A 22,034-nucleotide genomic window follows, 5' to 3' on the forward strand; every position below is an offset into this window, starting at 1 on the left:
AGGGAACTGTGGGAGAGTAAAATGTGCCTTTTCGAACTGCCTCTGAAGAAAGAGCTCGTTAGCTCTGAAACGCGTCAGGCAACAGGACAAAACTATCGGAGTAAGGATGCCTGTTCCTTTTGAATAAAATGATTTTGTTAAATCACCAGCTGGAGGAGTGCGTGTCCGAATGCATGGGCATTTCTGTTGGGAACATTAATCACGGCAAGTCCAAGCCGTGGGAAGGTCGCACCACCCTTCAGAAATATCATGAGGGGCCCGTCTTACCTGAATCTTTGGGGAAGAAATACGGCGCAGCTGGTTCCTTGTACTGCAGGAACAGGATTTTAACTCTGAGGCCCACTGGAGGGTTTTCTTTTGGTATCCTGGTAAAGGTTTTGAAATTGCACGAATCCACTGGAGGATGTAAATAACTTTAAATGTGACCACAAGTTCCGGCATGCATCACAATTATTTCACTAAGAAGAGCACACCGGAGGCTCATTAAACTGAATGAAATGCAGGGAACTGTGGGAGAGTAAAATGTGCCTTTTCGAACTGCCTCTGAAGAAAGAGCTCGTTAGCTCTGAAACGCGTCAGGCAACAGGACAAAACTATCGGAGTAAGGATGCCTGTTCCTTTTGAATAAAATGATTTTGTTAAATCACCAGCTGGAGGAGTGCGTGTCCGAATGCATGGGCATTTCTGTTGGGAATATATATATATATATATATATATATATATATATATATATATATATATATATATATATATATATATATATATATATATATATATATATATATATATATACACGTATACTACCTACTGGCGGTCGCTAGTAGGTAGTTCTAGTTCTTTTTTTTTTTTTTTTTTTTTTGCTAATAACGTTGACGCTGTGTGACTAGTCTTCACAAAATTTTCTAAACTGGTGTCCCAGCTGCTGTCTGGAAAGTTTTTGGGTGCTTCGTCAAGCGGGGGCCAAGAAAAAGGCCAGGCCCCCCCCCCCCTGCCCCAGTGTACGCGGGCAAAGGCTGTGAACACTGTGGGGTTGGTTGCATGTGAGGTATGGGCTACAGAGCCTGGCCACAGGCCAGGTCTTGTGGCCAAAACCCGACTGCACGTGGGACAAAGGCTGTGTGCTGCATGGGGTTAGCTGCGTGCAGGGGTGTTTGCCACAGCCCAGGCCCTGTGGCCAAGTGCGTGGCAGCAGTTGGATTAAAGTATGGTAATTAAATATTACTATATGTAAAAAAAAAACCATAGAAATTCTAGGGACGTTCTAGTTGGGAAGTAGCATTAGAAAAACGTAGCAATTGTTTGGAGAAAAAAAAACAAAGGTTCCAGGGATGTTATAGTTACAAATAGAATTTGAAAAAACTTAAAAATTCACAAAAAAAGGGAAGGTTACAGGGGCGTTATTTAGGTCTCGATTATACACACATAAAACCATAGAAATTCAGCAGCTATAGTTAGCTCAAGAAACTATAACTCGTGCCCTCGCCATGCTAATTATTCCACATATAACATCGGTCATGACATCTTCTATGACATCATTCATAATAACACTGCAAAATTTGGGTGTTTTGCCAATAACTTTGGCGCCGCTTGACAAATCTACACAAACTTTTTTAAAAATGTCTTTTTGCTTCAGCTGCTGTGTTGAAGTTTTGGGGTGTACTGTCAAACTGGGGTCAAGAAAAAAGGGGGGCCCCAACCGTGTTTTCCCTATGTTATGGTTATGAGGATTTTTTTTTTTTTAACTTGACTGCAGCTCGAACCGCTGAACCGAATTACACCAAATTTGGCAGAAAGCTAGATGTTGGTCCAGAAAGAGTGCTTTTTGTGATGGTGTAAATAAGCTCACTAGTTTCAGAGATATTTAATTTAAAAAAATGGAGTTATCTGGGGACGCAAGTCCTAGCAGTGGACTTGTGGATCCTACTGAAATTTGATTGGCTGCCAACACTTCAACCAGTAAGTGTTGGCAGCCATTTTGGGACTTGGCTTAAAGCTTAGTTCAACAAAAAAAGTAGTAAAATTAAGAAAAGGGGCAGAGTAGGAATACCCTAACCCCACAGATATGGTGAGGGGGGGTCCCATAGAGACCCCACCAGGGGTTAAAAGTAAAAAAAATGTATTTCAATTTTGCGACAAATTTGCAGGTGGACCCGCGGTAATATTGTAAAACATATGTACGATCTCCCTCGTATCTTTATAGGAAGCCCCCAGCTGAGCCAAATCTTGATGGTAATGTTTTATAATTATGTGGGGGATGGCCATGCGGCACACCCTGTGCCCTGGGGACTGCCACCTCGTCGGGCTATTTCTAAAATTAGTGCCAGGCCTCCCCCACAGGCCCGGGGAATGCCACCTGCCTGGGGCATTGTTCGTTTTTATGCAGGTGTTGCCTGCTGTTTAACCCACAGGCCCTGGGGACCTCCCCAAGGCAAATGTTGAATTAATACGTGGGCAGAGACTGCTACCCGGGGGCTAAATATGAAATTAATGCAGGGGCCACACGGCCCCCCCGCAACCCCAAAGACTGCCACCTCCCCAAGCGAGTTATTAAATTAGTATGGGGAAGGCCCGTATGGCCTCACCCGCAGCCCCAGGGACCACCACCTCTCTGGAGCTTTATGTAAAAACAAAGCAGGGGGTCACCAATTCCCCATGGCTTTATATTAAAATAATCCGGGGATATGCAAGGCTCCCCTCGCAGCCCTGGGGACCTCCACCTCCCTGGGGCAGTTAACATAGAAATCTGGGGGCCTGCGTGGCCTCCTCACAGTCCGGGTGACTGCCACATCACCAGAGCAATTGCCATAGAAATGCGGGCAGACCTGTGCGGCCCTCTGCAGCCCAGAGGACTGCCACCTCCACAACCAAGTCAAATAATCTAATGGAAGGTGTCTGTTGCAGACCCCCGGGGCCCACCACCTCCCCGGGGGCAAAAGTAGAGATTGGAGGGTGGAGCTGTGCAGTCCCTGTCCTGGAGCCAAAGATGGCCCTGGGGTACACCACCCCCCAGGGCCGGCTCCTTCTATGTCGTAGGGTGCCCACCCACGGGACAAAGCTATTTGCTTGGGCTTGGCGGGAGCTTTACGCTCCCTCTATGCAATAGCAGCTGTGCTCCGCATTTAGCCAGGGGCACTAAGCTTGCTGAAAGCGGAGCACAATTGCTTTAACAGAGCGAGCTGTATGTTAGCAGCTCCTTATTTGTCAAAGCAATGCCAGCTTCCGCAGGAGGCTGGGAGCCAGCAGAGACCGCGGGGGCTTTGCGGCTCCCCCAGCGGTCCCCAACATTGCAAAGGGGGTGCTCTGGTTGGGACCAGGGCACCCACAATTAGAGCCTGACCCCCGAAGGATAGGGTTCCTGGGGCCCAAATAGGCTCTGGAAGGGGGGGCCATGTGCCCCCGCCCCCCCCCCCCCCCAATATTCTTTTATGCAAAAAATGAACATAACAAAATGCAAAATCTGGATTCTAGGGAAATTGGGACTCCATGGCTGAAACCTGCCTGGGAGGAGGGCAGCTCGACTCCCTCCCTTCAATGCAATTTTAAAGAAAGGCCAGGCTCCAGGGGAGGTGCTCCCCGGGGCTGAAATCAGTCAAGGGAGACGGGGCACAGCAAGATTGCTGTGAGTACTTCGGAGGTCACGCCCCCTTTTTCCACCACTCTGCAAACGTGCCTCCTGGTGCAATACTGGGTTTGGATGACAAGGTTCCTCGGGTCCAAGAAAGCCTCCTGTTACCTCCAGTAAGTCCCTTACAGCGGGATTCCTAAGAGCTGGGCGGAGACCCAGCCCCTTTCTCCACCACTCTGCAAACGAGACTACCTGTCGGGAAAATCAGAAGGAAGGTACCTCAGAAGGAAGGTACCACACACCTGAAACACTTGAACCTCCACAGGAGCGGTCTGATTCGGAAAGCCCCGACTCAATGCGAAGATATTTTTCCAACTCCCCTGTCCCACTACAGCGAATAAATTCACTTCCAGCAAGACGGGGGAAAGGGGAATGGGGATAAACAAGAGACTCCACTCCACTGCTATGCCTGCTTCTCCTGGAATCCGAACTTGGATCACACTGGCATATGTAAACATAAATAAACAGCATTAACTAAAACGGTTCCTTCCCACCAGTTCTCCTAGCCACCCTCGCTCGCTACTCCTTTACCTGAGTTTAACAGTGGGATTGCCTCTCTCTCTCTCTCTCCCCCAATAAAGCAGCTGTTGATACAGTTGACTATGCAGAGCTGATTGTGATGAAGAAAGTACTTTCTAGGCAAGTAGTGGTTGAATTTTGGTAAGCATTAAATATTATATATTTATTTCTACTTACTGGCTTATATCCTGGCAATCAACAGTCTCTGCCTAGTGATCTTTTTGCCTTCCTGCGCAGAAAATGCACGTGTTTAAATTATAAGACAGCTCTGCCCAGGAGAGTGCTTCCAGTCATTAAATCCAGGAGTTCAATTGACCAAATTAGAATGGAGTAGAGTTTCTTATTTAAATAACTGGATACTGCAGGAGAATTGAGCTACTGCCATTTATGAGCTCCAAAGAGCCTTGGAACTAAACTGCTAAGCTCCTACGCGCTGGCTTCACAGAAAAGCGCGTAATGTAAATTTGAAGCACAACTCACCAAAAGGAATTCTGAGAATTCAGGACACAAGACAGATCAAAAGACTAGCCTCGAAAATGCTGCTCGCATGGAAGAGTCTTCGACGAACTGGAAAGCAGCTTCACTCTTCTGATCAGGAGAAAGTCAGGCGGCGTTAATTAAACAGGAATTTACATGCCCCTGAGGGAAATAATCAAATACTATGAGAAGAATAGGCGATACAAACTTCCTCATAGAATTGTTCAGTTCAAGTGCGCCGCTATCAGGGAACGCACGCATGAACGTTTTTACAGAACACTAGAGCGCTACCCTACACGAACGCTCCGTGGACGGGCGCCATGTTGGGGAAGTGAAAGCACAAACTGAATTTACTTTGAAGCGTCTCTTAGAAGGGAAATGATGCAATAGGCTCCAAGGGTAGCATAATTGTTTCCTTCTGTAAATAATTAGCTGGGGAGAAGGGGAAGAGCACAAATTACCATCCCTGACACTACCAGTTAACAATCCATAAAAACTCACTTAAAAAAAATAAAGGTTACATGGGCGTTATAGTTAGGAAATAGATTTTGAAAATTTTTGAAATTCACTGGAAAAAAAAAACAAAGATTACAGGGATGTTATAGTTGGGAAATAGATTTGGAAAAAAACCTTGCAATTTTTGAATATACCATCCCTGTAACCTTTGTTTTTTTCAGTGTATATAATTATATATACACACATGTATATGTATCACAAAAAGGGCCAGTCATTGACTAAAATGTTGAATCTTGCGTTAATGTCTTACCTGTCCCAGTTTTTGCTTTTCAAAATTTGGTCACCCTAAGAGCTAGACAATTTGCTGTCAGAACGCTGCACAGTCTCCAGAAATTTGACTGTGTGTGGCTTGCCTGGAGAGAATTGTTTGTGGCTCTGCAGCAAAGGATGAAATTTGGGTGCTTTTCAATGAGAGTTAATTTGTCCATAAAAAAACCTATCTTTCCACCCTTTGGCATGTATAGACGTCAGCCCGGTTCCTGCCTTGGGAAATTAAATCCTTACTGTATTTTTAGTTATTTTCACACTGTCTGGCTGTCCACCAACTTGCCCTGCAACTGTGAAACATAAATAATTTCAAGTCTGGTTAGGTTAAGGTTACTCCAAAGGTTTTTGGAGTAAGTTTCGGTCCAAAGACTCTATAAAGTTATATTTTTGAGATGGGATGCAGGCGGGGTACTTCACTCATGGTATGCAACTGTGAGCATGGTAATGTTGCTCAAGGGGGATACCAGAAGGTCGCGTGCCCCTGAGCACTGAGTGCATGCATACTGCGCTCCAGAATAAACTTGCCTTGCATTTTTTGTGGGTAGGAGTATTGCACATAGTACATGGGACAAGAGCGTGCCTGGTGTGCAGTGGCCCTAGGCTGTGGTAAAAGCCGCTCCCTGCCTTTACTACAGGCATGGCTACTGCACACAGGAAAGATCACGCCCTCTACACTGTTAAGAATATGCCCCGTAGATACTGAAAGTAGCAAAAACATTTATTATCAAACATTTACTGAGCTCTTCACTGCTTTAATAACCTGAATAAGGCCGTTACTATTCTTCAGAGAATTCTAAAATCTGTGCAAGAACTTGAATGTATTGGAGTGGGCTTATTTACTTCAAAGTAGCTGACTGGTTGCGTCCCCCCAACTGAGGGTACGCTTTTACCTTGTGTACCTCCTCATTACAAGAAAACAATGAAGTGCTCAAATCTTGTCCATTTATTTCTGCAAATGTTTTTTTTTTCTCAATAGTTTTCTTCCTTTTGTGCTATTAACATAATTACATCAATAATATCTGGCCTGTTGGTTTCACTGGTCAAATCTTCACTTGAATATTTTTATATCCTTTTTTCACAGATTTTTTCTTTGTTCTATTGCTTGTACGTTTTGCGTGTCATGTGACAACACGTTTTTCTCTGAAATGCAAGCCTTCTCAAGGCTTCTTTGTGGACAAGGAGAAAGAGTACGACGCTCTGTCCGACGATGTGTTATTGTGTGGACAGTGGAGGAAATCCCCGTCAAAGATATTCCAAAGCCTAAATCGCAAAGTTCTTAGTACAATATGAACTGTGCGTAAAGGTTTATGAAAGGAAATTACTAAGCAAAACCTGTAAATAATACTGGTCACCTCAGAGACCTTGAGAAGCCCCATGTCTGACTGAAGCTCATGTTGGCACAGGAAGCACAAAACATATGAGGAACATGATAGCGTGGAAATTTGACGCTCTACGTCATCAAATCAATCACACTGGCACATCCCCAAAAAATCTGAATAGGTAGATTCCAAGGTCCTGATTCTGATTGGAGTAAAGAGCTACAATTGTAATACATAAATCACTGGTTTCTCTTTTTATTATGCTTAGAATTTATTTTGAATGGGTGCAAAAGTCAGACCTGTGCTACAAATATACTGCCTGTGCGGTCCTCCAGCCCAGCAACAAGGAAACTCCTATTTGCGATCTGGGGGAGAGGGCTACAAGCAGGCAGCGGTTATTGTGCCCTAGAGAGCTGTAGCGCACCATTATTTCCCATTTCTGTGGACACCTTGACTGCCATATTCCACAGCATCCAGGAAAAATCTGAGAAACCATCCGAAAATATTTGTGGCAAACCCTGATAACAATGGATGCGTGTTGACTTCCGGGTCCATAGAGACCAACTAATAGGCATGGTCTGGGAAAACGTATTTCCCATTTTTGCACGGGGACTGTGGAAGTCCCTCTGCATGTACAATCATTGTTAACAGGGGTCTGCGTGGCCAACCAGACAAGATGGGGTGCACTCTAAAGAGGGCCCCATCCGCTGGCCCAATAATTCGAGTTATCCTCCGTTGACTGGTGTCATCGAACCACCTCAAACGCCCTGCTGGGCGCCTGGTACCGGTGGGGGTAAGCGAGGTGCGTTCGGAGGCGTGGGGCGACCGACCGGCCAGGAGACAGCTGCTCGTGTTGCTGTGGCGGGACAAACCTCCAAGCTGCAGCTCCAGTGAGGATGACAACAGCGTCCAAGACACGCTGTCCTGATTGTGACGGAGGGGCGGTGACCCATCGAGTCCAAGACCGTGTGGCTTTGCTGGCCTGGGCGGATTACTGAGTGAGTCGAAGGTGGGCAACGTAATGGAGCTGTGCCGAGGCCCAGTCCCTCCCCGGCTGCATATAACAGCACCCACCGGTCTGGGAGAACCGCCGTGTGACTGGCAGCGGAGACCGCAGAAGATGGGCTCCGGCGTGTGCTGGAAGACTGAGGTGCGGCCCTCACTGGCATCAGATGTGCGCTGGGCCAGAGTGTGAAGTCTGGTCCTGGCCGGCGCACTACATCGAAATCGAGCATGCCCTCAGAGGCGCGTCAGCTTGGGTGTGCCGGTTGCTTGCAGCGGTGGCGACTGCTGTGTTAAGCCTACGTGGAGGCAAAGTGAGGGGCTGATTGCATCTGTTTGGGAGGCTGTGGTCGCTGCCACCACCGGAACGAATGAAGCGGAGAATGCGGTGAGGCGTGTTGCCTGTACTAGTGTGCATATGCGAATTCACCACGACGTAGAAGCCACATATCACAGCAATGCTCCACCCGGGTGGCGACATCTTGGTTGCGCAAGTCACTCGCTGGCAAAATCAAGTTGACAGCGGCCTGGACGTCCTGACCGCTCACAGGTCACAGCTGATCCCGGTGCGCCACATGAGGAGCAATGCGAGTAGGGCATGAGCGGTCACTACTGGGCAGCATCACGGAGGCAGCACACACCTGGCCTGAGCGACAGATCCCTACTGGACACTATTGGCCACGGGCGGAAGCACACAACACACGCGCTTGTCTGATGTGCCACATGCGGAGTGCTCCCCCAGGCACAGGCGAGGCTCAAGTCATTAATCAATACCCAGCCATCCAGCAGAAAATACTCAACATGCAACCAGCTGGGCGTAATGGGCTGACACCGGACAGGAACAGGCGCCACCCACAGCCAGTACCAGACCCTGTGCAGCCAATCCAACCAGCAGAAGAATCGGGGGCATTCAGGACTTCTACGCTGTAGTCGAAAATAGACTCGGTACTCCAAGCAGTGGCGAACATTGGAGGAATGCTGACAGACCAGAGCGTCACTATAAAAACTGCATAGATAGCCATGTCTGACTTTACGCTCCTCCATGCGTATTATAAGAAACTGTCTGGGAGAGTCGGTGAGCTGGTAGCGGAAGTTACAGAGGTCGCCCCGCTCACCAAGGCACTGTCTGCTGAGGTTGGTGAGCTCACTACGCTCTCTGGAATGCAGAGTGGATGATGCAGAGGGCCGTTCCCGTCGGAATAATGTCTGCGTATTTGGACTGCCGGAAGGTGTGGAGGGCAAGGATGCGTCTGCATACACTGAGGCCTGGATGAAGTCCTTGTTGCCAGCAAATTCTCTCTCCTTATTTCGCAGTAGAGCGAGCGCACAGGGTACCATCGGGCCGACCATTGCCGGGGGCCAGGCCTCGTCCCTTCCTATTCCAGCTCTTAAATTCAAAGATAAGGATGGGATCCTCTGCGAAACCAGAAAAAATGGGGTCTATCAAGGTGGACAATTCTCAAGTAGTCTTCTTTCCGGACTATGCCATGGGTGTGCAGAAACAGCGAATCACATTCAACCCAGTCCAGAGAAGTATGCTGGACCTGAATATAAAATACTCCCTCATATTACCGGCCTGTCTGCGTTTGGTCGCGGATGGGTCCACTCACTACTTCAACGAGGCAGATGAGGCATGGGACTGGCTTGAATCTGCGGACCATCACACCTCACCAAGCCAAAGGGGCAATAACATGGAACCAAGCACAAGAGGTCGCAGAGACCGCCACAGAAGACACAGGTTGCGAGCAGAGGGGTTGACCAATTAACTAACGACTGCTCTCAACCCAGCGCAGGTGTTGCAAGAGAGGCAGGGTGTCCTGAGAGTGGTAGCGAATATGAGAAGTCGGTTGCCCAGCAGAGACACTGATGTATCATCGGAACAATCGTCGAGCGAAAGCAGTGTGGCCAACAGGCGAGGACTCTCAATCACTTCCTGTGGTGACACCACAGACTGCTAATGTAGTGGTTTGCTGCAATTGGTAGACCCACACTGATGAAACCGCACCAGACCGCACAGTTACTCTTTGGGGCTATGCATGCGTCTCGTGGCAGTTCATAAGTGTGGCACGCTGGGCTGAGACAGGCCCCCCCCATACCTGCGCCGGCCGTCAAGCGGTCATTGCAATTCGTAAGCCACGACACAGCACAGGAGTACCTGAATACATTATGAGTCCACAATGTCCTCATACCTGCCGCACTCTAGATCCTAGCCATTCCTACACCTTGACATGTTCAAATCGGCGCACGCTGCTGTCAGTTTCCTCATGGCATTGTTTCTTGTTTGGGCAGATACCCGTTGTCCCTCTGCTCTATCCCACTTAAGCCACACATGGTTCCCTTTCTCAATAACCCTTCGAAATGACATGCACACGAGTTTAAAAAAAACAAAAACGGATGCAACTCTCCACTGGCAGCGCATGATATAGTCACCTAACTCTAGGCGCATCACGCTGTAAACACGCAGCGCTGTCTCACTCCCTCCCTGCATGCCACCCACCAACGTAGTTACCTGGAATGTTGGGGGACTCAACACGCGAGCCTGCAGATATGACCTCTATGCATATCTAAAATGACATAAGGCCCAGGTAGCGCTCTTGCAAGAGACACACATAGCACAACCAGAGACTTGCAAACTCCAGCACAGGTGGAAAGGTCAGATACTTGCCACAGGCTACTCCTCATTCGCCAGGGGGGGCCCTGATCCGGATCAGGCTAGGGACACTATTCACACCAGAAGAGATCGAAGTTGACACACATGGTAGATATGTCCTATCAAGGGTCGATTAAACGGGAAGTCCATGGTATTAGGCTCCATATATGCCCAAACACAAGTCAAAACAGATTCTGGCATACACTGTCCGACACACTTGCGCTGGTGCGATATCCCCTGGCTGCTGGGAGGGGACTTCAATTCTGTACTTGACACTGCCTTAGACATATCCTTCCCTCCACTATCGCAGGCGGCTGCAACATCTAATGCTTGTTGACTGAGGGAGTGGATGCACCGCTGGGGTTTATCAGACGTATGGAGGGCCCTTAACCCCTCAGGCGCGCTTCTTTTCTCATTACGGTCACCCGCATGGCCTACATGTCTCTATCAACCGCTTTGTTGCTTGCCAACTTACCTGGGTAAAACACACTCGGATCATAACCCCCATCTATGCAGCTGCGTGGAGACAATGAGGGACCAACCACACACCTCTGGAGGCTACAGCCCCTGGTACTAGAGGATCTGTAACGGATGCAGGGATGTTGTGGGAAGCAGACAAGGTAGTTATTGCAGGGACTGTGTTTGGGCTTGAGCTGGTGCGTTCGAAAGCAGCTCGACAATGAAGTGAAGCTTATTGAGAACACCCTAACCAGATTAGAGACTAGCCTGGTGCATGGTAGACACACAACACGCAATTGACGCACAAAAACATGCGGAGGTACTGGAGAGACTGTGCTGCTTAAATTATGCACCGCATGCTGTGCGCACCCATTCAGCGGGGGACAGGGCTGGCAGACTACACACTCATGATCAGACAAGAACACACCCAGTTACCCATATTGCGTCTGCAGTCTGCCACCGGGCAAGTGCTCACCAAACAGCACGACCTACATAACAAATTCACAGCACATTACACCAAGGTGTACAGGTCCGTGCATCGTGAGGGAATACCGGAGCCAGACTCCTTCCTCTCCCCACTAACTCTGCTGACATTTACCGCCAAACAGCGAGATGAGCTGAACAAACCGATTACATTGCTGGAGATACACAAAGCGATACGATCGCTAGCCACAGGCAATGCACCGGGACCCGATGGGTTCCCAACTGAATACTATAAAGCCTACCAGCAGGCCCTGGCACCGCAGCTCCTCATTATGTATCGACGCGCGCAGGAGACAGATACTGCCAGGCACGTTGCGTGAGTCTTTACTGGGTTCACTATCGATACCAAATAGAAATGTGGAACTGCTTGGGTCGTATCGCCCACTGGCACTCCTAAATACAGATTAGAAAGTGCTAGCAAAAATATTAGCATGCAGACTGGCCCCATTAGTTCCAAAGCTCATCCACACAGACCAAAATGGGTTTGTACCTACTTGCAGTATGTCTTTAAATCCGCACCGCTTTTTCAGGGTGGCACACTATTCCAGGGCTGTCTGGGAACATTCAGGGTGTCTAGTATTGGACTTAGAAAAAAATGTCAAATCACTGGAGTGAGGTTTCTTATTTGCCATGCTGCATAGATACGATCTGGGATATGAGTTTTTAAGTCTCGTCCAGCTGCTCTATACTCAGCTGGTGGCCAGGGTCAAAACTGGCCTATACTTATCGGACCAGATCCCCATTGAACGTGGCATGTGGCAGGGCTGCCCACTCTCCCCACTCATGTTTGCGCTGGCTATTGAGCCATTGACCGAATCACTGTGTAAAACACAGGACGAGTGGGGAATTCCCTTGGGCGATGGGATAGCACGGGGTTTCATTATACGCAGAAGATCTGATTATATATCTCAAAGATGTTAGTTTATCCTGAGTGACAGTAGAAAGAATACTGTTCAAGTTTGCCACCGTTTCAGGACTCGCATGAACTGGGATAAATCATGCCTACACCCCTTCTCAGAGTCCACTCCAGATCCGCACCTCTCTATTAATGGCAAGTCAGTGCACTGGCAATTGTCTACGTTCCGGTATCTTGGAATACTTATCTATAGAGATCCAGTGGATCTACTGGAGTGTAACCTGGTGAGGGCCATCACTGCGGTGCGCGCGTATGTCCTTTTGGGGCACATTGCCACTGACGGTTATGGGACGGATTGCACTGCTAAAGATGGTGGTGCTTCCGCGCCTCTTATATCATTTCGTGAATTTACCATCATGTCTTAATCTGCCACTGTTTAAAAGCCTGGAACTGGATATGGAAACATTCATTTGGAACGGGTCGCGCAGCAGAGTGGCCTTCTTTAAGATGTACCCCTCGAAGACCAATGGAGGCCTCTCGCTACCAAATATGGAGCAATACTACCTCGCGGCGCAGCTTCAGTGGGTGGTGAGATGGCTGAGTGTGCGCCATCTGGAAGACTTGGCGACACAGGTACAGGGACACACCCAGGTGGTGGAGTTATTCCACCCCAGCAGCAAGGGCAGGCCACCCACCCAACTGTTGATGGAGGTAGCCCACTACTGCTTCCGTCACAGTCTGCGAATCACTCGCCGAGTGACCCCATATGCACGGTCCCTCCCCATTGTGGGCACGCCCAGAAGGCACTGAGCCATCACTAGTGCGTAGCTATCACAGTGGGAGGAAGTAGGCATCCAAACATTAGGGGACCTGTACAGCAACGGGCAGCTTCTGCCTTTCGATGTACTTGCTGAAGACTCAGGAGTCAGGACTACCACAGGAGCAGTTCCTACTGCATGCGGCCGTAACCCACATGTTGCAGTCAGCATGTGGTAGCCTAGTGCTGGAGCCGGCCACACATTTGACTGTTCAATACTTGCATGAACTAGGGACTGGTTGCCATCTCGTCAAATGGTTTGCGGAATCACTGTGGACGCACACGGCACCACAGCTGGGCTCCCTCCGTGCTCGCTGGGATACAGATCTACAGTGGCCCAGCACGGAGCATGAATGAGAAACCATCCTGGAAGGCCGTACTCGCGTCTCCTGTAATGCCAGATTCCGTCTCATCCAGTACTACACAGCGCACAGGGCTTATCTGACAGCCATGTTACAAAACCGGGTGGGTTAGAGGGTCTAAGGGAGATTTTCAGACCAGCGCGGACAAGTCCCCTTATTATATCTAGAGTCCGCGGGTCTCTTATGGAAATATTTGAAAACTGACTGGTACTACTCAACAGGACATAGAACTATAAAGGGAGTCCTCTTAAAGAGGACAGGATCCCATCAGCCACCGAGGTGGCATGCTTCATCATATGGGATCTCCTCTTAACTGCAACCTAGTGCAGTTAAGGAGCTACAACTCCTTGCAAATGTCAAAAGAGGAGCTCACGGATGTTTTAAGATGTAAACAGGGGACTAGATCTCCTAAAGATCGATGAAGCTTCACAAAGTGTAGTGAAAACGATATGGTGCAGTGTCAATGAAGTGTGTGTTAAAATTGGCTACCAGGAGAAAAATATATTTATTAGATATCTCAAGGTGTCACGGTTAAAAAGCAGTAAGGGCGCGGTCTGAACAAATAAACGAACGCTCTGGTGAAGAATGAGGTCTACATGTTTCAGCCAAAATAGATCAAAAATGTGATCATGGCTTTCTTCAGGACCGAAGTCTGTTACTACTGCACAGTTATAAAGTGACGAAAAATTACCACAATTGGAATGTTAAGGAACGATACAACCAACCGTATACCTGTGTGCTTATTTGTAAAGAAAACTACAGGGATACTTGGAAATCACCCGTATCAAATCGGGGATACCACCCACCGCTTTTGGTAACAACTCAGGGCGTGAGGCAACGCTCTGCCGGTCGTTACCCCGGGCGTCCTTCCTGGTTGCTTCAAGCGCTGGAGCATCCGGGGTGGTATCCCCGATTTGATACGGGTGATTTCCTAGTATCCCTGCAGTTTTCTTTACAAATAAGCACACAGGTATACGGTTGGTTGTATCGTTCCTTAACATTCCAATTGTGGTAATTTTTACTCACTTTATAATTGTGCCGTAGTAACAGACTTCGGTCCTGAAGAAAGCCCATGATCACATTTTTGATCTAGTTTGGCTGAAACATGTAGAACTCATTCTTCACCAGTGCGTTTGTTTATTTGTTCAGACCGCGCCCTTACTGCTTTTTAACCTTGACACCTTGAGATATCTAATACATTTTTCTCCTGGTAGCCAATTTTAACACACACTTCATTGACACTGCACCATATATTTTTCACTACACTTTGTGACGCTTCATCGATCTTTTGGAGATCTAGTCCTCTGTTTACATCTTAAAACATCCGTGAGCTCCTCTTTTGCCATTTGCAAGTTGTTGTAGCTCCTTAACTGCACTAGGTTGCAGTTAAGAGGAGATCCCATATGATGAAGCATGCCACCTCGGTGGCTGATGGGATCCTGTCCTCTTTAAGACTCCCTTTATAGTTATGACTTATCTGACAGCTGCCAAAATAAATAAATATGTTGATCGCACTGACACCAGTTGCCCAAGATGTGGTGAAATAGGAGGTGACTTGCTACTCATGTTATGGTCATGCACAGCTCTACAGTCCTACTTGGAAGTGGTTATCGCAAACTTAGCACAATGCACCGAGTGCACACTAAATTGGTCGTGGGAGGTGCGCATACTGGGATTGTACCAGAGTTCTAGTAAATACAAAGTAATGTCCCGGTGCATAGATCTGGGGATTATAGTGGCCAAACATCTGACAACGCCGAATCCCCTGAGGCCTCTGTAGCGAAGGCCTGGTTCCAGTTGCTACTATGCTGGACGCAGGCGGAAAGTATAGTGCTGCGTTGAGAAGATGCGATAGGAATTCGCAAGCGGCCTCTGGCGGCAGAATGGGATGCGATCCTGACGGATTTCTGCACAATCTGGCAGAACCGGGCTGAGGTACTAGACAGCACACCTGTGTGGCTTGCGGACCGAACTCCAACAGTATAGGCAGAACGCAGGGTGTAACCAGAACAGGCTTGACGTTCAACAACAAGCGCAGGGCGACGGGTGCAACGCTCCTTACTGACGCTTACCCAGGCAGAACAGCATAAAAAGCAGCAGGCACCACTTGAGGGACAGGGGCCTAGATGGTGGCATACAAATAAGTCAACACACCACAGAGCGCTGCGTGTAGGAAGATAGATTGGTAACACAGTAGGGTGCTGTACTATAACGTGCTGCATTGTTTAATGCCCCAACTTCGAGAGTAATTAACGTGTTCTCCTTGTTATATCAATGTTATGTTGTAAACTGTTTCATCATATATTCACTCGGGTTCCATTATCGGAATGTTGAGTAAGAGTCTATTTAATTAAAACAAGCTGCGCTGTAAATCGGCTCAGGGACATTGAGTCAAAGCGGAATTGTGATACAAATGCATGACCTGATGCGAACTGCAATTATGAACAAAAATAAACCAAGTTAAACGAAAAAACCCAGGGTTCTGCGTAATGGGGCAAGAGTACCCCTTCCCGATGCGCCGGATCGCATCAGTGGCCCTAAGCAGTGGATCTGAGAAGCCTCGGTCAGGCCTACACCTGTGTGCCCAGTGAGCACAGGGGCCAGACTCCTTCCATGCTTCTTAACACAAGGCAAAGGGAACAAATGAGAAGTGATCTCATGCGGCAACATCTTCCAGGTACTAGACTTTACAAGCCACATCTAGGAAAAGAGACACGGCATATATTATTGGGGTACAAGCTAGATTCCCCCACAAATCCAAGCTAATATGGTTTATTTGTAATTTCACGGTGAGACCCTGCTGCACTCCACAAATATAGGACGCCCTGCATCTGTGTTGTCAGTGCTCTGCATGTCTCCCTCGTTCTGCTCTTGTCATTGTGATATCATTATACCTATTTTTTTTTTTTTATTCCCAGGGGAAGGATCAACTGACCTGAAGAGACAAGCGGTGGAAGAAATGATGGACAGAATCAAAAAGGGAATCGCCCTCCGACCTGTGGGGCAGGGCAGCCGGGTGAAAGTAGTTCAGGTGCGAAACATGTCAGTGTCTTGGGTGAATTTACTGCATGTGGTATTGGTGATGCACCGGTACTGCCAAAGCGTGCATTAGTTACGAATGAGCTTTCGGGTGCTGTGGCATCACTTATGGAATACTGGAACCCAGCCTACCTGGCAATGCCTACAGCATGGAACCCAGGCTACCTGGCATTGCCTACAGCATGGAACCCAGGCTACCTGGCAATGCCTACAGCATGGAACCCAGGCTACCTGGCAATGCCTACAGCATGGAACCCAGGCTACCTGGCAATGTCTACAGCATGGAACCCAGGCTACCTGGCAATGCCTACAGCATGGAACCCAGGCTACCTGGCAATGCCTACAGCATGGAACCCAGGCTACCTGGCAATGCCTACAGCATGGAACCCAGGCTACCTGGCAATGCCTACAGCATGGAACCCAGGCTACCTGGCATTGCCTACAGCATGGAACCCAGGCTACCTGGCAATGCCTACAGCATGGAACCCAGGCTACCTGGCATTGCCTACAGCATGGAACCCAGGCTACCTGGCAATGCCTACAGCATGGAACCCAGGCTACCTGGCAATGCCTACAGCATGGAACCCAGGCTACCTGGCAATGCCTACAGCATGGAACCCAGGCTACCTGGCAATGCCTACAGCATGGAACCCAGGCTACCTGGCAATGCCTACAGCATGGAACCCAGGCTACCTGGCAATGCCTACAGCATGGAACCCAGGCTACCTGGCAATGCCTACAGCATGGAACCCAGGCTACCTGGCAATGCCTACAGCATGGAACCCAGGCTACCTGGCAATGCCTACAGCATGGAACCCAGGCTACCTGGCAATGCCTACAGCATGGAACCCAGGCTACCTGGCAATGCCTACAGCATGGAACCCAGGCTACCTGGCAATGCCTACAGCATGGAACCCAGGCTTCCTGGCAATGCCTACAGCATGGAACCAGGCTACCTGGCAATGCCTACAGCATGGAACCAGGCTACCTGGCAATGCCTACAGCATGGAACCCAGGCTACCTGGCAATGCCTACAGCATGGAACCCAGGCTACCTGGCATTGCCTACAGCATGGAACCCAGGCTACCTGGCATTGCCTACAGCATGGAACCCAGGCTACCTGGCAATGCCTACAGCATGGAACCCAGGCTACCTGGCAATGCCTACAGCATGGAACCCAGGCTACCTGGCAATTCCTACAGCATGGAACCCAGGCTACCTGGCAATGTCTACAGCATGGAACCCAGGCTACCTGGCAATGCCTACAGCATGGAACCCAGGCTACCTGGCAATGCCTACAGCATGGAACCCAGGCTACCTGGCAATGCCTACAGCATGGAACCCAGGCTACCTGGCAATGCCTACAGCATGGAACCCAGGCTACCTGGCAATGCCTACAGCATGGAACCCAGGCTACCTGGCATTGCCTACAGCATGGAACCCAGGCTACCTGGCAATGCCTACAGCATGGAACCCAGGCTACCTGGCATTGCCTACAGCATGGAACCCAGGCTACCTGGCAATGCCTACAGCATGGAACCCAGGCTACCTGGCAATGCCTACAGCATGGAACCCAGGCTACCTGGCAATGCCTACAGCATGGAACCCAGGCTACCTGGCAATGCCTACAGCATGGAACCCAGGCTACCTGGCAATGCCTACAGCATGGAACCCAGGCTACCTGTCATTGCCTACAGCATGGAACCCAGGCTACCTGGCATTGCCTACAGCACACTGCCGGTGATGACAGTGAGCGCGATAAACCAACTTTAAGCAAGGAACATTTGACCATTTGCAATGCTCTACCTCTCTATATCCCAAACTCCTCCTCCTCTGGTATGAACAAGATTTACTGAATAATAAACGTTTTATAGCAAAGCGCCAAACCCTGAAACTCTTTGCAGAAATTAACCTTGGGTGTGATAAATGCATCGAGCTGTTGCTCATGGCTGTCCTGCATTTTAAGGATATTGCAAGTTACCTCATAGTTCATCACCTTATAAAGGAACTCTGCCTTTGGCGTCGTTCCCATTCATGGTCATGGAACTCCTCAGTGACTTGTAATATCTTTATATTCTATGGCACGAGGTACTTTACTCCATTCATAATGCATTCATATCTGTGCCTCAGTCTTGTCATATCTTCTAATATGGTCCTATCCATGTCGCAATATAGTCTCATAGTTCTGTCATATCGGTTTCACGCTGCAGTCGTAACAGTCTTCAGTATCCTAACAACTGTCTCAGAAAAAAATATTGAATTATTTCAGCATAGAAATGGAATGTTTGTCTCACATTCAGTCACCTTGATCTTAAAATACAGCAGTTTCCATCTTCCTGTGAAGTAATGTCTCTACCAATATGGTGATATGAGACAAAAAAACAATAGTTTGATCTAATGATATTTTTATGCATAATAACTTTCGTTTCTAGACTACAATGTGGAGTACAAATTCCTCGTTTTTCATTAATAATGTTAGTGCAGTTATTTATTTTATGTAATTTTTTGCAATGCACTTCATACCATAAATCAGAGGGTAGGAACAAAACCAATCAAGAGTAAGCGCACATATGGTGGAGTTATTGACCATGTGAAATTTCTTTATTTCTTTCCTAATAGCCAGACCCACCAAAGCCCACAGAGAGTGCTGTGCAAGAGCTGAAGGGAATAATGGTAAGAGCGAATACTGCAGTATTGTAGTTTTCATGGCAAGAGCAAATTCTGTAAGATTATAGTTTGTTTGATCATTTATCTTCAGAACAAGGACAGTATTCTGATCCATTCTTTGCATGACATTCAGACCCAGAAAGGTGAAAATCGAATCTCTCCAGAGATGGACTGACCTCTCCTGCTTGCTTGCTAGCTCCTTCTCTGGGTCAGAGACCTTTGCCCACTTTCACTCAAGAAAACGTTCGCTGTCCCATCATTCTTAGTTGTATTAACAGAAATGTTTCCTTTTGGTTTCACAATGTGCAGGACATGGAGGGTAGATGGTTCTCTGTACATGCATCTGGAATTTAGGATGGGTTGCTCTTGGTTTCGATGCTCTCCAGAGGTCATCTGTCAGTGTTTCTTAACCTGTGGGCCAGTACTGTTTAGAACATTAAATAATATTAACAGATTAATAAAGTGTATATAAATAAAGAAGCAAAACTGACATTTTTTAAACGTTCTGTAAACTTGAAGGCATTTGAAATTGGAGGCTAAAAATGTACTTGGTATCCTGAGATTTATAGGAGCACTGGAAGTGCTCCAACCTTCAAATTGAAATAAACATGTTGATTTTGTGAATTAAATAAAATATTTGTTTGTGTATTTGTTTGATGAATGCTTATTTCTGAATTTTTCAGTGCTGTTTTGCGGTTCAAATCATTGAAAATGCTTAGGACTGGGTCCTTGGCTTCTAATATTGACTCAGTGCTGGTCTCCGGATTCCAGTAATGATTCAGTGGGGGTCCCTCGGCCTCAGTAATGATTAAGTGAGGGGTCCACAGAAGTCAAAATTTTAAGAAACATTGATTCAGTTGATTAGTGATGACCTATTTATTCCAATGTAGTTACTTATTTGACTTCTTACTCCAGGTCATATTTTATGGTTTCTACTATTCCAAGAGGATGCTTGTGGCGACAAAGGGCTCTACAAGAAACTCTGATACCATTTATAGTAACATAGCAATGGGCATGGCTGTCAGTATTTGAACTTTTAATAGCAAAGATCTCCAAGAACAGGAACATATTCAAAGGGCTCTACAAGAAACTCTCATTTATAGTAACATAGCAATGGGCATGGCTGTCAGTATTTGAACTTTTAATAGCAAAGATCTCCAAGAACAGGAACATATTCGATAATCTTTGTCCATGTTGGGTCATGTTGCTTGTCAATACGGCTTTATGGGGAAGGTTCATGTTTCTGTAGGTATTTTCTAGAGCTGTGATCATTCCAGTCTTTTGACTTGGTTCTGTACATAGGGTCATATCATATCGGTCATTGTGAATTGTAATTGCATTGTGTGCTCTCGATGTTAATTGCAAAATCAATAAAAAGATTAGGAAAAGAAAACAGGAGTGGAGTCAGGCCAGACAACCTAATAGTGGTTGTTCACAGCATTGGTTATACGGCGTTATTTCTTTAGCACACATCTACTGTTGAAATGGTGGATTTCTACTATAAAATTCTCAGATCAGATGTAGGACTTTGATGCTTCTGGAAAAAAAATTGGCTCTGTTTCTAAGAAGGTAATGTTGAAGTGTATCCCAAAGAGTTGATGCCAGTACGGAAAACTGTCCAACTCTTCTTTGGCCTGAAAAATACTTGCATTACTATACAGTGATTCCCAAACATTTTAGAAACGTGGCCCACTTCTTAGAACAACAAACGTTTGTGGTCCACCTACATTTCATGGAAAATGATTTACATACCATTTTCTATCGAAATAGCCAATAACTTTGCACAGCCATACAGTTTTACTGATAAAACTCCATAGCACACAAATGATAATGTTAGAAAATCTGTTTTTTGTGAATGTTTATCATTTGTGCATCACCAAGTAAAGTGCCTTGATTTGGTTGAAGCCTATTAAAATCTGTTTACAGCACACCTCAGAAAACAAAAAAGTGCTTCATTTTTGCTTTACTAACTGCAGAACACATGCAGTTTATTTACAGGTATTTACTTTTTGTTGAATGGTGCAAAAAAATGACATCCTACAGCCTTTCCTTTCACATTTCTTGTACTTGAGCAAGATTGCCACATAATTCACTTAAAAACTCCTCTCGCTTTGCACTCCGAGAAAGAAACGCCAATCCAGCAGCAATTTATCAATAGACAGTCCGACATTTGAATCCCAACTTCGAAGCCCCGGATTTAAAGGCATTTTTATTTATTGCTCAGACTTTCCCAACCCACCAAGAATCAGCTGGCGACCCACAGTTTGGGAAATACTAGTCTATACTATGCTCTTAATGGTCGAGTCCGAATGGTATGATTGCTTCAAATGGATCTTTTTCTTAGACCGCAATAAAGCTGTAACACATTTTATCAACATTACGTTTCGCTCTGGATTGGGATTTCCAGATTCCCCATGCCTTTTCCTGATCTGGATTTCTCTGCATAAAATACTGATACAAGGCTTGCATGGGTCCACGAAGACAATGGATGTACAGGATTGTCCAGAATTTGTCAGGATTTGACGTGATGGGAGAAGTGCTGTGTAGGACTTTAGCATTCAGTCACTCCGGTTGGTGTTCTGGCGCTGTTGCCTGTTAGAACCCTGAAAGCATCTTAGAAAAAGTTACTACACTCCTTCGTGTCCTTTAACCTTGAATACAAAGTGGCAGAAACTAACCTATTCGTAGGCCGATTTCCTCTCCTACTTACAACTTCCAGAGCACACATCACTGTTACATGTTGCCCATTTATGTTAAGGGAATACCGAAAGATCGACGTTACCAAGTACCTCCCAAGCTGGCATACAGGTTATAGCCCCTCCAGGGTAAATGTATATTGTCTTAATCACACCATGCGAGTTTGATTCAAACCTAGTACCATGTGTCCCAATGTTCAACAGATTTAAATGTTCAGGCACTCTCTGCATGGTCCACCAAAATATTTATCTTCTAAGGACACAAACCTTAAACTTGTGA

At 47.0% G+C, this 22,034-nt stretch overlaps 1 protein-coding gene across 1 annotated transcript in view; it reads left to right on the top strand.

Annotated features, from left to right (window-relative positions):
- SHTN1 (shootin 1) overlaps positions 1–22,034 on the top strand; it is a 592,071-nt gene that overhangs the window by 421,179 nt on the left and 148,858 nt on the right. Inside the window, exons 13-14 of the mRNA XM_085603138.1 lie at positions 16,271–16,383; positions 19,011–19,064. Coding sequence (XP_085459264.1) covers positions 16,271–16,383; positions 19,011–19,064 — 167 coding nt within the window. The remainder of the gene's footprint in view (positions 1–16,270; positions 16,384–19,010; positions 19,065–22,034) is intronic.

Source organism: Triturus cristatus, chromosome 1_2, assembly GCF_964204655.1.
Source record: "Triturus cristatus chromosome 1_2, aTriCri1.1, whole genome shotgun sequence".
In the NCBI taxonomy this organism is placed as follows: Eukaryota; Metazoa; Chordata; class Amphibia; order Caudata; family Salamandridae; genus Triturus; species Triturus cristatus.